At 37.6% G+C, this 15,460-nt stretch overlaps 1 protein-coding gene across 1 annotated transcript in view; it reads left to right on the top strand.

The window, feature by feature from the left end:
• Positions 1–5,919: 5,919 nt before the first annotated feature.
• The window catches only part of CENPF (centromere protein F), an 82,411-nt gene continuing 72,870 nt past the window's right edge, over positions 5,920–15,460 (top strand). Inside the window, 4 exon segments of the mRNA XM_074222662.1 lie at positions 5,920–6,003; positions 10,498–10,701; positions 11,912–12,108; positions 13,647–13,762. Of these exon segments, the coding sequence (XP_074078763.1) occupies positions 10,540–10,701; positions 11,912–12,108; positions 13,647–13,762 (475 nt within the window). The 5' untranslated portion in view covers positions 5,920–6,003; positions 10,498–10,539.

The raw sequence follows: 15,460 nt of genomic DNA on the forward strand, positions 1-15,460 counted from the left end.
TATGTACTTCAATTGGATTGTACTGACTCTCTTTATCTGAATATTCAATTTTCAGAGTTAGCATTTTAGAACCTCGAGAACTGGCAAATGCTATAAACCAAGGCTTGGTTTACTGTTTTATTGATTTCTACACTTTAGAAAGTGTTGGAAAAAATGTAAATATTTCAAATTGGACTTAAAAGTGTGACACCAGTTTTTAGAGTCAGTTGAATATTTACCACATTTCTGCTTCAGTTTCCCACCCTAACTCAAAAAAAGAATGTTTTATTTCTAGAGAAAATCTGCCTGGTTTTCCACCCTATTGGGCACAAAGCTTCTCTCTCTGTCTCTGTCTCTCTGTCTCTATCTCTGTCTCTGTCTCTCTCTCTGTCTCTGTCTCTCTCTTTGTCTCTCTCTCTCTCCCTCTCTCTGTTTCTGTCTCTTTCTCCTCCTCCTCCTTTCTTCTTTCTTTTCTTTCCTCTTCTAAAATGTGTGGAAGGCATAGCTAAATTGCCCAGCAGATAGTTAGGGGGCACTGTGTCCAGAATATCAGCCCTGGAGTCAAGAGGAACAGTCTCACAGTTGTGAGTCCCTGGGCAAGTCATTTAACTTCTTTTGCCTCTTGCCTTATCTGTAAAATGAACTGAAGAAGGAAATGGCAAACTATTCAGTAATTTTGCCATTAAAAACCTCAAATAGAGTCAAAGAGAATTGGATAAAACCAATTGTCTAGACAATAACAAAAATAGCTGTTATCTAACAGTTAATCTGGAAGAAAATTGGAGGTTTTAGTTGACATCAAACTCAATGTGAGACAATATTATATAGAAATCAAGAGAACTTAAAATGATTTTATACTGCATATGTAGAGTCTAGGACTAGATAGGTAGACTTTCACTATACTCTGCTGTAATCAGACTACATATGGAGAATTATTTCATTATGGGCATTATATATTAGGAAGGGAATTAATAAATTACAGAATATCCAGAGGATAGTACAAGATAGAGAAGGGTCTCAAGTTTATACCATGTGAAAATTGAAGGAACTGAGGATATTCCTCCTGGAAACAAAAGACTTGAATGTGAGAGGGGACAAAGTAGGTTTTGTCATATTATTTAAAGTTGGGATAGTTTTTTGCTAGTGATGGTGTTGGTGGGTTTTTGGTTTTTTTTTTTTTTTTTGGCTTGGCCCTAAAGAGGCTATCAATGGGATTTCTCTGAAGCCTCTCCAAATTTTTTATAACACAATAATATTTCATCCCATTTATATACTAAAACCTGTTCATCCATTCCTCAGGTGGCTATAGGGCAGGTTGACTAAGGGGATGTGGCACCATCTACTATGGTGACTTCTCAATGGAACATACTTTGTTGGAACCCTTTCTACTGCAAAGGCACCATATGCAGCTCTCTTCTCTTCAGAAGTTGGCTTTTGAAACTCAGTGGAAAAGCCCTGAGTAGCTTTCATTGAAGCAGTAACCTTTACTTTCCCACCATATGATTCCTCAGATTTCCTACCTCCTTTATCCTGAAACAGTAAGGCAGCTAGGGAATTATCAGACTTGGAAACTTTTTTTTTCAGGGCTTAGGAAAATCTACTGCCAACCCCTTCCCTTTCTTCCTCTGGTCAGCTCTTTTTGAATACCAATCTGAACCAGCTTGACAGAAAAATACCTCATCTCTAAAATATCAAAATTCTCTCACTCTCTCACTTTAATTATCCTCTCTGTTTTTTTGTATGTGTCTCTCTCTATATATAGTATATAGAGTACTAGACCTAGAGTCAGAAAAAATCTGAGTTTTCTGGTCTCAGATCCTACCTGTGTGGCCCTGGGAAAGTCACTTAACCTCTATTTTTCTCAGTTTCCTAATCTTTAAGATGAGACAACTCCCTCCCAAAGATATTATGAGGATGAAATGAGATAACTATAAAGCAGTTAGCAAATTTGTGACTGGCAAATAGTAAGGTCTATAAGTGTTATCTATCATCATCATCATCATCATCATTATTATTATTATTGTTATTATTATTATTATCTAAGCTAAGCATACCACAAACAATGTAGGATTTCTGTTGGCCAATTGTTTTATTATATTTTGAAAGTTCAAGAATAAAGATAGACATTTAGAAAAAAAACATTAAAGTTTCCTGAGTAGCTGCCTTTATCCTGGAAGGAAAGATGGAATTAAGGAGTTACAATGAATAACTTACCCAAGAGAATAGTAGGCTTTTCTTTGGAGAAAGGAAAGATGTGTCAGTTTCTGTCTCTTTTTCTCCCAATCCAACATTTAATCAGCAGTTCGGCATCCATATATCTACTAATAGTGGGAGTAGTTTTCACAAAACAATATTTATTTCAAAGATAAACAAATATACAAGTATATTACATAGAAACAAGATAAGAAAAATTTTTCCCTGTTCCCTGCCTACCATCTCAGTTTTTTCTTTTTTTTTTTTTTTTGGCGGGGGTGGGGGGAGGATTCAGTTTATAGCTCAGCACAGTTCCTCCTACCACTGTGCAGCACCAGTTCCAAATCCAAAACCTTCCATTAAGAGGGGAATAGTATATTTCATCATTAGTCCTCTGGAATAATGGTTGATCATTATGCTAATAAGACTTTTAAATTCTTTCCAAGTTTTTTTCATTATTATATTGTTGTCAATGTAGAAATAGTTCTCATGATTTTATTCACTTTATTCTACATAATTTCATACATACCAATATCAGATTTCTCTGAAACCCTCTCCATAATTTATTATAACACAATAGTATTTTATCATTTTATATAACTTATTCATCCCTTTCTCAATTTATGAACATCCCCTCAGATTTCCATATTTTCCTACCTAAAGAACTGTAAATATTTTGCATCTCTTTAGAATTTATTTTGCTTTAGGAAGATTTCCTTACTTAATTTACTCTTCTGATTCTTCCTTCCCTATTATGCTTTTCCTCTTATTTCCCTGTTGAATGAAATATATTTCTGTAACCAATTGTGTGTAGGTTTATGTGTCTAATTCTTCCTTTTTTTTGACTAGTTCAGATAAGATTGAAGTTCAAGTGCCAGTTGCTCTCCTTACTCCCTCTTCTTTATTTTTATAGATTACACCATGATTATGTGAGATAATTTCCCTTAACTTTTCTTTCTTTTCCCCCAACCCATGGAAGTTTTCTTCTTTCCATTCTTAAAATCAGTAAGACATAATAGAAACATTCCCTGGCCTTGTCTAATTAAACTGCCTTTATCTACTTAGATGATAAGGTTCAGAGTGGACATATGTTATCTCTTCTCACTTGAATGTAAATAGTTTATCCTTATTTAGTTCTTTATACTTTTTCATTCATTTTTATATTTTCATGTTTCTCTTCACTTGTGTTTGAACTAAGTTACTATATGACTCTGCTCTTTTCATCTGCAATCGGAAGTCTTCTGTTTTTTAAAGATCCCGTTTTTTCCCCCCTTTAGGATTACAGTCAATTTTTCGGAGTAAATTATTCATGACTGTAAATCTGTTTTGGTTGCCTTCAAGAATAGATTATTTCAGGGGGCAGCTAGAAGGTGCAGTGGATAGAGCACTGATCCTGGAGTCAGGAGGATCTAAGTTCAAATCACAACCCTACTGCCTTAAAAAAATTTTTTTTAAAAAGAATATTGTATTCCAAGCTTTCTGCTCCTTGATGTGTTGGCTCCTAAATCATGTGTGATCTTGACTATAACTCCTTATAATTTAAATTCTTTTAGTTGGCTGCCATATTTTTTATTTGATCTGGAAGTTCTGGACTTTGTTTACAATGTTCTAGGAGTTTTCATTTAGGAGTTTCTTTCTGTAGAGGATCAGTGGATTCTTTCTATCTGAACTAATTTCTTTTAAGATTTCTTGAAATCTTATGTCTAGGCTGTTAAGTAATTCAATGATTACTTTTTATTTCATTTTTTTTTTGTGTGCATTAGAGTTAAGGGACTTGTTCAGCTAGTGTCAAGTGACTGAGGCTGGAATTTGAACTCAAGTCCACCCAGCTGCTCCCTTAATGATTCTTAGATTGTTTTTTCTTCTATTTTTCTAATTCAGTTGTTTACCCTAGAATATGATTGATGATGTTGGTCCATTTTGAAAAAGACCATGACATCAGGGAGGTGATGCCATGACATGCAAGGGGTGCTGGGCAAAGTCACCAGCCTCACATAACCCCCAGATAGAGGTCCTTTCCTCAGTCTGCTTTCCATGTAGAATCTGGATCTGGGTCATGGTAATGATTTTTCCCCTTGGATTTCCTCATCAGAATTATATCTACTGAACCCTGTAGCTCCCACTATGTTGGGTCCATACTTATTTCATCTCACTTTCTAACACCCTGATAAATGTAATCAAGTCAAAATTGCCTCTGGAAAAGATACATCAATAGATGTCTAATTATTCCTAATTATCCCAAATCAAAATGGCTTTCTCTAGTAACACTGCCTTGAGATGTATTGTTTTAATAGAATATAACCATCTTGAACCAGGGAATTTGTATCCTCAGGTTTGATATAATTTTTGGTGTACAGTAAAGGCTTAATAGATCCTATTCATTCATACCATGGTTTAAATTAAGCTTAATTTGATTAATTTTATAAATAGATATAATAAAGTATATAGTAACATATATACTATATAATAATAAAAATTACTTTAAATTTCCCTTTATTAATTGAACCCCATTCTATTTAGGTGCTTTTCTTTACCCCAGAGTTTTCACCTTAAATATTGCTTTGCAAATATTATATCAACTTGTCTAAATAATAATACACTTCCAGAGGGTGTCTGAAAGGACAGCTGGGTGGTGTAGGTCCAGTCAGGAAGACTCCTCTTCTTGAGTCCAAATCTGGCCTCAGACACCTCCTAGCTATGTGACTCTGGGCATACTTTTATTGTTTGCCTCAGTTTCCTCAATTGTAAAATTAACTGGAGAAGGAAATGACTAACCACTCCAGTATCTTTACCAAGAAAACCCCAAATGGAGCTTCAAAGAGTCAGACACACTGAAAAAAAATGACTGAATAATCCCAGAGACAGCCTGGGGATCAGCAGAAAATAAAGCAAGTCGATTTTATTGAAGAGGCAAGGATTGTTATTATGGAAAGGGCTTCGAAAATTAGAACATATTCTACATTCAAGCACAAGTTATTTTTTTGTGCATTTTTTTGTATTTTGCAAATAGGCAAAAAGATACAAAAATCTGAAAATGCTTTTTAATCCCATTTTCCCTTTCCACTACTTCACCCAACCTTCCCAAAGCTTGTTTTTTCCCACCAGCCAAAGAAGACATCATCTTTTTTTCAGTTCTAAGAGTTTACGATTTTGGAGCTATTATAAATATTAGGGATTTATTAATGTAATATTATATTAGTAAAATGGTTTGGCGCTTGGCTTCCTCTTTGCCTCAATGTTGCAGCTATTGATTGACAGGAAAATAATTTCCGACACGTTTGAATCCGGAGCAGCTGGGTCCAAAGGAGGGTTTTAAACCGGTCAGCAATGCTGAACAACAGCCTCGGCCACAGGAGAAAGCGGGGCTGCGCTACACCGCGATGCCCGAGGGCACCTGCCCGGGAGGGCACCTGCCCGGGAGGGCCCGGGGGCAACCGTGCGTCATCCTCCGCCCCGACCTCGGACTCGGTGCCGGCGGCGGAGCAGCAAACACCGGCACACAGGCGGCGGGTTCCAGCCGGCTCCAGCCGGCTCCAAGCACTGCCCCGCCCCCCGACAGCCGCAGGCTTGTCTTTTTTAAATCCATACAAATACGCTAATCAGCGCTCACGTTCCTGGAGAGCGGGCGCGGATTGGCCCTTCCGGCGGAGGCGCCGGACCAATGGGCTACGAGATTGCGCCGCGCACGGTGCGCGGCCGGGGGCGAGTGACGTAGCGGAGGCGGCGCCCGGTTTGAATCTGCGCGTCGCCGGGGCTCGCGGGGTAGTGGACGCCGCGCCGCCGCTTTCGGGGCCTTCGGGGGAGGTCGGACGCCTGTCGCTCCGGAGTCAGGTGAGGGCTTCGGCCAGACCCTCGTCCTGCGGGGGCTGGCGGCCGCTGGTTGTTTCCATGCGAACGTCTCCTTCCCGTCCCCGCACCCCGGGACCTCTTCCCTGCCCCCTCCCTGGGGGTGGCATCTACTCCCTCCCCTCCCCCCCCCCCCCCCCCCCCCCCGCCCTCACCATCTTCACTTCTTAGAATCGCTATCATTTCTTTTAGGTTATTTAAGCGACTCCCCTCCCCTCCCTCGCCGCCCGCTCCCCCCAAATTGGAATGAATTTGTTGACAATTCCAGGCCCCCCCCTCCTCAGGTTGACCTCTGACCCTTGACCCTGTCTTATTATTTTTTTTAGTTTTTTTTGCAAGGCACTGGGGTTAAGTGGCTTGCCGAAGGCCACACAGCCAGGTCATTATTAAGTGTCAGGGATTCTTGCTCTTAGGGCCAATCGGTGCCACCCCGTACTCTTAAGAATTTGAGTCCGGATTGAGAATGCCCCAGTCAAATCGTGCCATGTGAAGGGCTTTAAACTCCTAGAAACAAGGATGCATTATACCTTTGCGCCCCTTGAGGTAAAAGCGTATTATCACATGGTTTGGGATCTTTAAAAAAAAGCACAAAATATTTGCTGTTGACTATATCGAATTGTTTTGTAAAAAAAAAAAAAATTAAACATAATGTTGTTTCCCATCTCCTCCCCCAATAAAATAAAAGTTGAATAGAATCATTGTAACAAATATGCCCTGTCAGACAGAAAAGCAAGGTCAAGCAAAACAAATTCCCCCTTTGGCCGTGACCTCTGATGTTTGTCTATTGCTGCAGCTTGTGTCCATCACCGTTCAAAAAGCTTGCTACGGGCCCTGGAGTCAGGAGGACCTGAGTTCAATGACCTAGCTGTGTGGCTTTGGGCAAGCCACTTAACCCCATTGCCTTGCAAAAAAAAAAAAAGGAAGCGTGCTTCCTCATGGGTTCAGGAATTGTGTTGGTCACTCCACTCTATCAATCAGAGTGCTTCAATTTTTTCAAGTTGTTTGTCTTTATGGTATTGCTGTTCTTTTACGAATCACTTTATTGCATCAGTTCTTTTTAAGTTTTGCCATGTCAGTGCTCCTCCAGATAGGAGAATGGGATGATGGTTGAGGTTTTTGAGATCTAGAGAAGGGATCTGTTGCAAGTCGCCTCAATTTTCATTAAGGATGAAAACCTTCAGCTGATAAGGTAGAAGGAGGTTGCACTGTGGGCTGACTTGAGAAGACAATTGAATAAGATTATGTAGGGAGTGAGTAGTAGGATCAGTTTAGGCAGGGATAAAGGAATTGCTTCATTGCTATGAGGATCCATTTGCTGTTAGATAAACTTGTGCTGTACATTGCTCAGTTACATGATTTCCTTTTGCTCTGTTCAGCATGAGAATAGATAGTGGTGGTAATAATAATAATAACAATACATGTTTTGGATTTGGCAAAGAATGAGTGGCAGTAAGACTAGGGATTGAAAAACCAATATCTTGAACTTTTAGTGGGTTGGCTAATAGTGTTGAGATTGAGAAGAAGTGTGGGACTGGAGGATACAATATAGGCATAAACCTACTATGGGTAAGATATGGGAAGGAGAGATGAAATATGTTGTGGTCAGAGAGATGTCAGTTATTTCAGAAGTGGAGCGCTTGTGGGTGATGGTCATACATGGTGGAATAGAAGAGTAAGCCTTTAGATTGAACAACTGAAAAAGCATTGGAGGGAGAATCAATTTGAATGTTGAAGTCTCCTGATATAAGGATTGGAGTCAGGGAGAAAATGAGTTGGATACTGAAATCCTTGGGAAAGAACAAAGTGGAGAAGGGCTCTGTGTAAGCAGCAGTTGACCATGAGTGAGTCAGTTGGTCATGAGAGATAGGAGAATGATTTGGACCTAGATAAAATAACTACCATGAGCTGTATTGACTGAAAAATTTCAATATAGGGGCAGCTAGGTGGTGCAGTGGATATAGCATTGACCCTGTAGTCAGGAAGACCTGAGTTCAAATCTGGTCTCAGAACATATACTAATTACCAGCAGTGTGACCTTGGGTAAGTCACTTAACCCCACTGCCTTGCAAAAAACTAAAAAAAAACCCCCAACTTTAATATATGGGCACTACTCCAGACAAACAGTTTCATATCTTTGCTCCATGGTAGGCATGATCCAGAATTTGGATTTTGGAAAAGGGTATTTATAAGCCTCAAAGGGCCCTCCCTTAACCTTTTGTGCAGGGACTTCCCTTTACCCTAGACCTTAGGATCCTTACTTCTCATCATCCCTCCTGAGCAAAGGGCCATGCCTAATTACTCTTTTGGATCTTCCCACAAGAGAGTCTCTTCATCTATCTTTTACCTTCCTGAGCATCTGTTATGCTAGTCCTTTTCTGATAATTTTCTTGCAGGTCCTTTTTTTCAGGGTTTCTACATATCCTCAGGGTGGTGGTGGTGGTGGTGTTGGTGGTGTCCTCATGCCTTCATTGAAACACACAGACATCATACACTTTACCTCTGGAACACTTTTCAAGATACTTTCAGACATACATGCATACACATACATTAGATATACATACACATACAGAGGCATTATACACATTCCTCTATTCATTGCTGAGAGTGAACTGGGAAGGAGATCTGCCTGGGTGACTCCCCCAGCCTTCCATGGAGGTCCCTGAGAATCTCCTCAGAATAATATTGACTGGTTCTATCAAACTGGAGAGAAGTTCTCATATTTTGTGAGTAGATGTGAGTATGAATGTACGTGTATCACTTCCATGTATGAATTAGAAACTCATGAGGTGATCTTAGGTTTGATAATGATGCTAGGAAAAACTTAAGTCCTAATGTTCTAGAGGGATGGAGACATAAAATGAAATTTGCGTTATCTAGATTTGATTCAACCAAACTAAGCTGTATACTTCTTGTGATAGGTTCTTGTTGTTTATCTTCATGTCACTCATCTAGGAGGGGATGGCATGACATACAAGTGAACTGGATTTCAGTGAGAAAGGTCTATGCAAAGTCACCAACCTCACTTTCTCCTCTAGAGCCATCTGAGTCTAGTTGTCAGATATGACCTGGGACAAGTGGAGAATGGCTCTTGTTGCATGGGAAACCTTGGCCTTTTAAAACTAAGGTCTTTCCTAGGTCACAGTTTGAGTGATTGAGTGATTTAGGGTAGGTAAGTTAGTTGAAAAAAAAATTAATTGTAGGGGTAAGACTTTCATTATAGCAGGTAAGAAAGAAATGAAACAAAGAATAGCCTCTTTTGAAAGTCCAAAAAAAAAATCTAGATGGGGAAGACCTCAGGGTTTCTAACCTTAGCAGAAACAATTGCTATTTACATGACTGAAAAAAACTCAAACAGTGGACTTAGTCTGAGACCTACTGTTGACCAGTCTAGGAGATAAAGTGCTTTGGAGAATATACATCCCAAGAAATGGCTTTTGGACAGAGCGTTCACAAGTAGGAAGGAAGGATATGGAGAGAGAAGAGAAGAAAAGAGGATCTGTGTAGCCAATTTGGCAGTAGTGGGGCTGCTCCTTTTTACTTACAAATGTGGTTTGTTTATCTTCTCGAAGACAACCATGACATATGAAAGGTGATGGTGGCTCTTGCTATGAATTGGATTTAAGGGGATTCAGGGGATGCTGGTAAGGACCAGGGCAAGCTGGTGGCTGAGCTGTGCAAAATCATTAGCCTCACTTTTTGCCATAGATAAGAAGCTTGAAGATATTGTTACCTTTTCTGTCATGACTCTCATTGTCATGTATCTCAAATAATTGAAATATTTTCATCTCTACTGCTCATTCCCCAACCCCTCCCTCTCTGCCCCTCTCCAAGATAAAAAGATGGTCTTTACAGTGAGATGACTGAGAGGGAGACAGATCAATTTGGTGTAAAAACTGCTGACACCTATACAAAAGAAACACTCCACTGACCTTGGGAACATGTAGAGTTTCCATGTTCAGAACAGTAACATCATGTATTCTCTATCCCTTTCCTTGTATTCTCTATCCCTTTCCTTTGGGGGGAAAATCAAATTTCTTATTATAGTAGTAAATGCATAACATTATCTAATAAGTGCCTTGCATCATAAGTACTGGAAAAGCAGAATATGATATTGGAGGGCAAAATTAAGATCTAAGAAAAGACCCAAGCTAGAAGAATCAAGAACAAAAAAAGAGAGCTGTTAGCAACTTGTTATTGTACCCAGAGAAGGGTCTTTGTTCAGAGTTATTACTGTCCATTTGATTTAGTGGAAAGAAACAAAATAGCTCATGTTACAGCTTTGGAATCCCAAAGCTGGACAAAGTTTTATGCCTGTTCTGTCTGGACATAATTTTAATTTACCTCTACAGAACCTAAATGTGAAAAGATTATTTAGTCTCTAAAATGAATTCCTTTTTAATTTTTATTTGTTTTTGTCATTTTTTCCCTTAATATACCACAGGATCAATGATCGGATTCTTCTTTTCCACTTGTTTTTAGATTTGTAAATGTTGACTGAGTAATAAACAAGATAAGAACAAAATGAGTTGGGCCTTAGAGGAATGGAAAGAAGGTTTGTCTACCAGAGCCCTTCAAAAAATACAGGAGCTTGAAGGACAACTAGACAAACTAAAGAAAGAAAGACAACAGAGACAATTTCAGTTAGAATCCTTGGAGGCTGCCCTGCAGAAGCAGAAGCAGAAGGTAATATATTATTGGTTTTTAGTATGGGGTGGGCAATGGGGAATATTACAATTTTTGCTTTCATTTTAATTTTCATGTCTGAACACACATATAAATGAGTCAATCTAAGTTTCATGTTTTGAGGAAAATGTTTTCACTACTTTATTATACATCACTTACTGTTTTTTTAAATCTTTTGTTTTCTTCAACTTTCTTCAATTTTTCTTCAATTCTAAATCTCTCAGCTTCCCAGCAGCAGTTGGAAGTTCCTGAGTCCTGTTCAGTCTTCTCCTCCAGATGTCTTGACTAATAAGCCAGAAGTTCTTGGCTTAGACACTAGCATGGCAGATCAGTGTTAACAAATAATGGAAAGGGAGCTGATAGTATTCTGAAGTTAGTGGGTGGTGGTATCTTAGATTTTTTTTTACCTTGGAATAATTAAATAATTTAGGACTTGAAAATGGAAGTATGAATGATAATTTCCTAATTGCATATTTGATACTCTAATTGCTGACACAGTTATTCAGATTGCCAACTAGAAGTAAATATATTTTAAAATTTGTGACTAAAAATGTACTTGCCAAGTAATTGTGTGTTGTTCTAAAATCATATATCTCTAGATATTTAAAAATCTGCCTCCTAATTTTTTTTTTGCACCAGACACAATTTTTTGCTTTTCCATAATGCCTTTTTATATCTGTGGCACTAGGAGAATGTACTCATGGAGCTATTGAACATTGGAATAGATTTTCTTATGAAAGTTTGGAAAGTTTCTTTTACTGAAGAATATAAAAAAATACGATGCAATCTAATTTATCTGTAGTAGTATAGGTGCAACCTTGTCTTAAGGCAGTTAACCATGCCTGGATGATCTTAAATGAAAAAAAAAAAACAACCTTTTTTTTCAGAATTCAAAAAAATGTTGACTTGAAAATTTTCTTATTTGAAAGAAATAAAACCTAAATTATTAATTAGGAGTAAATAATTTTAGTAATTGCTTTTCCTAGATTGTAAGTTCTTTGAACCTTTATATTTCAGAGATAGAAAACTAATGATTTGTGTGTGTGTGTGTGTGTGTGTGTGTATATATATATATATATAAATATAAATTTGTGTTTAGTATGTTACTTATTGATTAACAAATGCTTTAACTTTGGCAGCAAATAGAGTAAATTTAGAAAGAAATTCCTTATTTTAAATTCCTTAAATTATTTCTGATGATTTAAATTAGGTTGAAGATCAGAAAAATGAAGGGGTCACCCTCAAAAGAGAAAATCAAAGCTTAATGGAAACATGTGATAATTTGGAGAAAATGAGGCAGAAGATTTCTCATGAGCTTCAAGTCAAAGAATCACAAGTGAATTTCCTGGAAGGGCAACTAAATTTAAGCAAAAAGCAAATAGAAAAACTGGAACAGGAACTTAAAAGGTAACTCTTTAATTTTTTTCAGGGCAATGGAGTTAAAGTGACTAGCCTGAGCTCACTCAGCTAAGCAAGTATTGACTATCTGAGGCTGAATTTGAACCATGACTGGTGCTCTATCCTGTGCCACCTACCTGCCACTCTCTGATAAGTGTTTTAGAAAGTTGTTGTGGCTTTTAATTAAATCCATTGTAGTTTTTAATTTTTATTTTTTTGTGGAGGCTAGAATATTTTAATTTGAGAGGAATGTAATAGTAAGTAAATAAGGTATTACAACAGAAAAACCATTGGCATACCCTGTACATTAGTTTATTACATAGATTGGGGAAGTGTCATGATGTCATATTTGTGAAGGCAATCATTAAATGACTTAGGTTGAATTTGAACTCAGGCCCTCCTTACTCCAGGCCATTGCTCTAGCCACTGTTCCACCTTAGTTGCCCCTCTTGACTGTAACTTGACTGGGGTCAGACTTGACTTACAAAGTCTCTCTCAACTCTAATCTGTAAACCTGACCTAGCATTGGATTTTAAGATCCTAGTTTTAGAGCTGGGAGTGGGCCTTAGAAATCTTGGAGGCTTAATTCCTCATTTTACATGTGAGGAAACTGGCCCAGGGAGATCTGGACATTTTACTTCACATTATCTGGGCCTTACTTCCATCATCTATCAAATGAAAGGGTTAAATTAAATGAACAGTATCCTAAATTGGTGCTTTTGTGACAACTATGTGATTTAGGATCCGAGATCAGAGGATCTTAAATTTTCCATTATCTGACTCACTCTAGCATTCTTCTCTAGTACCACCATTGGGCCATACATTTCTTTGGCACTTTCCAATTCTCCACCACTAAGTAAGTGGCAGTGAATAAAGGTTGTACCTGGAGTAAACAATACCTGAGTTCAAATCCTGTCTCAGATGTGCATTAGCTTTTATCCTGGACAAATCACTTCATCTTGGACTGACTCAGTTTCCTCATTTGGCTATGAGGATATGCCTCAGTACCTTGTAATACTAATTGACTTTTTAAGAATGAAGAAACTAAGTTTTTTGTCATTGTTGTTCAGTCTTTTACAACTCTTGATCTCATTTGGGATTTTCTTGGCAAAGAAATTGGAGTTGTTTGGGATTTCTGTCTCTTGCTCATTTTACAGATGGAAAAAACTGAGACAAATTGGATTAAGTGACTAGCCCAGGTTCACACAGTTGATAAGTGGTGAACAGATTTGAGCTCAGGAAGACAGTAACTCTAACTTTTGGCTCAGCATTCTATTCCTTTTCCTGTCCAACTACCCAGTTTAATATTAACTATGAAAAATTCAAATAATATGCTCCATTTTCTTTTCCTGTTCTGTTTGATGCTGTGGTGTAATTTTGTTTGTATTTTATAAATAATAACAAAATGTAGGACATCATATTGGAATTTTTAGTTTGAACTTTGGAATAGGTAAATGTGATTTGTAATCTTAGACTTTTTTAAGAGGAGAAATGTTTAGTTTTCAGCTGTTTTCTATAACTCCATTTAAAAATTCCTTTTCTAACAGGTGTAATTCTGAACTTGAAAGAAGCCAGCTGGCATTGTTACCAGGAGATATTTGCACCCTAAACAATTCGCCACAGAAGGGTTCTTGTGCTTCTGTGCTACCAAGTCATCAGAGCGGTATGGATTTGGCACTTGGGTTTTAAGAGCTTAGTGCAAGGACCTCAGACAAAGGGTAGAGGAGAGTGCAAGTGTTGTCCAGTCCTGCTGAGCTTTTCTTTCCTTACTTTACTCCATAATAGAATGTTACTTAGAGTTCTGAATTCTCATCTCTCCCCCTCTCAGTGTCTGGCGTGTGCATGTAAGTGTGTGTTTGGAGAGTGAATCAGACAGAAGAGTACATTTACACATGCATCAGTTTTGTTGCAGGCTCTTTTTCTTCTATGCCTTTCTTTGTTTAACAGGATGGAGGATTTTGATTGGCACAACTAACCTGTACTTGCTCCTACCTAAATTGTATCTTTTATGTTCAGAATGTTCATTTTAGAGAAACTAGCCTCTAATTATTCCCTTCCAAGGAACAGTTCTATCTTCTGTTATTTTTTAGGTCAGACCTGGTGCTTCTTACTGTCTTTCCACCAAGTTTTGGGATTAGAGTACATCTAGATCATATTATTTTCCCATTTGAATAATTGGTAAAGACTAACACTAATTGGTTTCTATAAAATATTTACATGTCTTCTCAGTTTGAATTATGGCTCCCATTTCCCATCCTGTTGATACCTGCCCTTGTTCTGAGTGTCTATCCAGAATCCCTATATGAATATAGCAATTAGAAAATGTCATTTCCAACAACATTTTGAGAATGATAATTTCATTACAATTTCCTCCAGCTTAGAAATACAGTGTATAGAAATTGTTGACTGATTTAGTTTGAGTTTATTTGTTTTTCTATGCTCAGTGTGAGGTTTCTCCAAACTATAGCATGCAGGAGTTTTAGAGATCTATTCCTACCACAACAAAGAACCTATCCTAAATGAAAAATGTTTCTCATTTATAGTAGATGTTTTGTACATCTCTTCTCACAAGCAATTATCAGCAGTTTATAATCTCATACTTTTAAGTATCTCTATCTGCAAGTTACATCCAAGATAAACTATCACTTCAATTTAGGGGAAAGGATTAAATATCACTATCATGCCTATTGTGTGCCAAACACTGTGCTAATCAGTTTTTACAAATGTTATTTTATTTGATCTTTACAACAACCCCTATGAGAGTAAGTGCTATTTATTATCTTCAATTTATCAGTGAGGAAACTGGAGGCCTGCTGGAAAGGACTTACTCAGGGTCACACAGTCAGTTCTCTGTACATTCATACCAACTACTTATCTTTATACTCTTTGTACTTTGCCCTGGAAGGAAGAATGTAAAACATTGATGTAGAAGCCTTAGACTTAAGACCAAAGTAGGCAAAAAGGAATAAAAAAATCCTGCAGTTACAAAAAGGACACAGGTTTCTCTATTTTTCTAATTCCAAGTACTCTTTCTGTGTGGTGAGTCAGGTTTGTGAAAGTGTAGTGCCAAGATCCTTGAATATGAATTCATAACTAATCCCAATCCTTACTTTGACAGTAGGAATTGGTTATATAATTTTGAAAAAGCATATTGTCATTTTATCTTTTTTTTAACCTGGTGTATTTAAATGTATAAGACTAAAAATAACTGTTTAAGAGATATGCAGCCAGCCCTTATAAAATAAAAAAAATTCAGAATTTTACATTGATATTTTTTCTGTGCAGCCCTTGAGAAGTTTTTCTGCAACCTATGTTTTTAGTATCTTTTATTCTATATATTTTTTTAAGTTCTCAAGTAATT

This window comes from Macrotis lagotis, chromosome 2, assembly GCF_037893015.1.
Source record: "Macrotis lagotis isolate mMagLag1 chromosome 2, bilby.v1.9.chrom.fasta, whole genome shotgun sequence".
Lineage (NCBI taxonomy): Eukaryota > Metazoa > Chordata > Mammalia > Peramelemorphia > Peramelidae > Macrotis > Macrotis lagotis.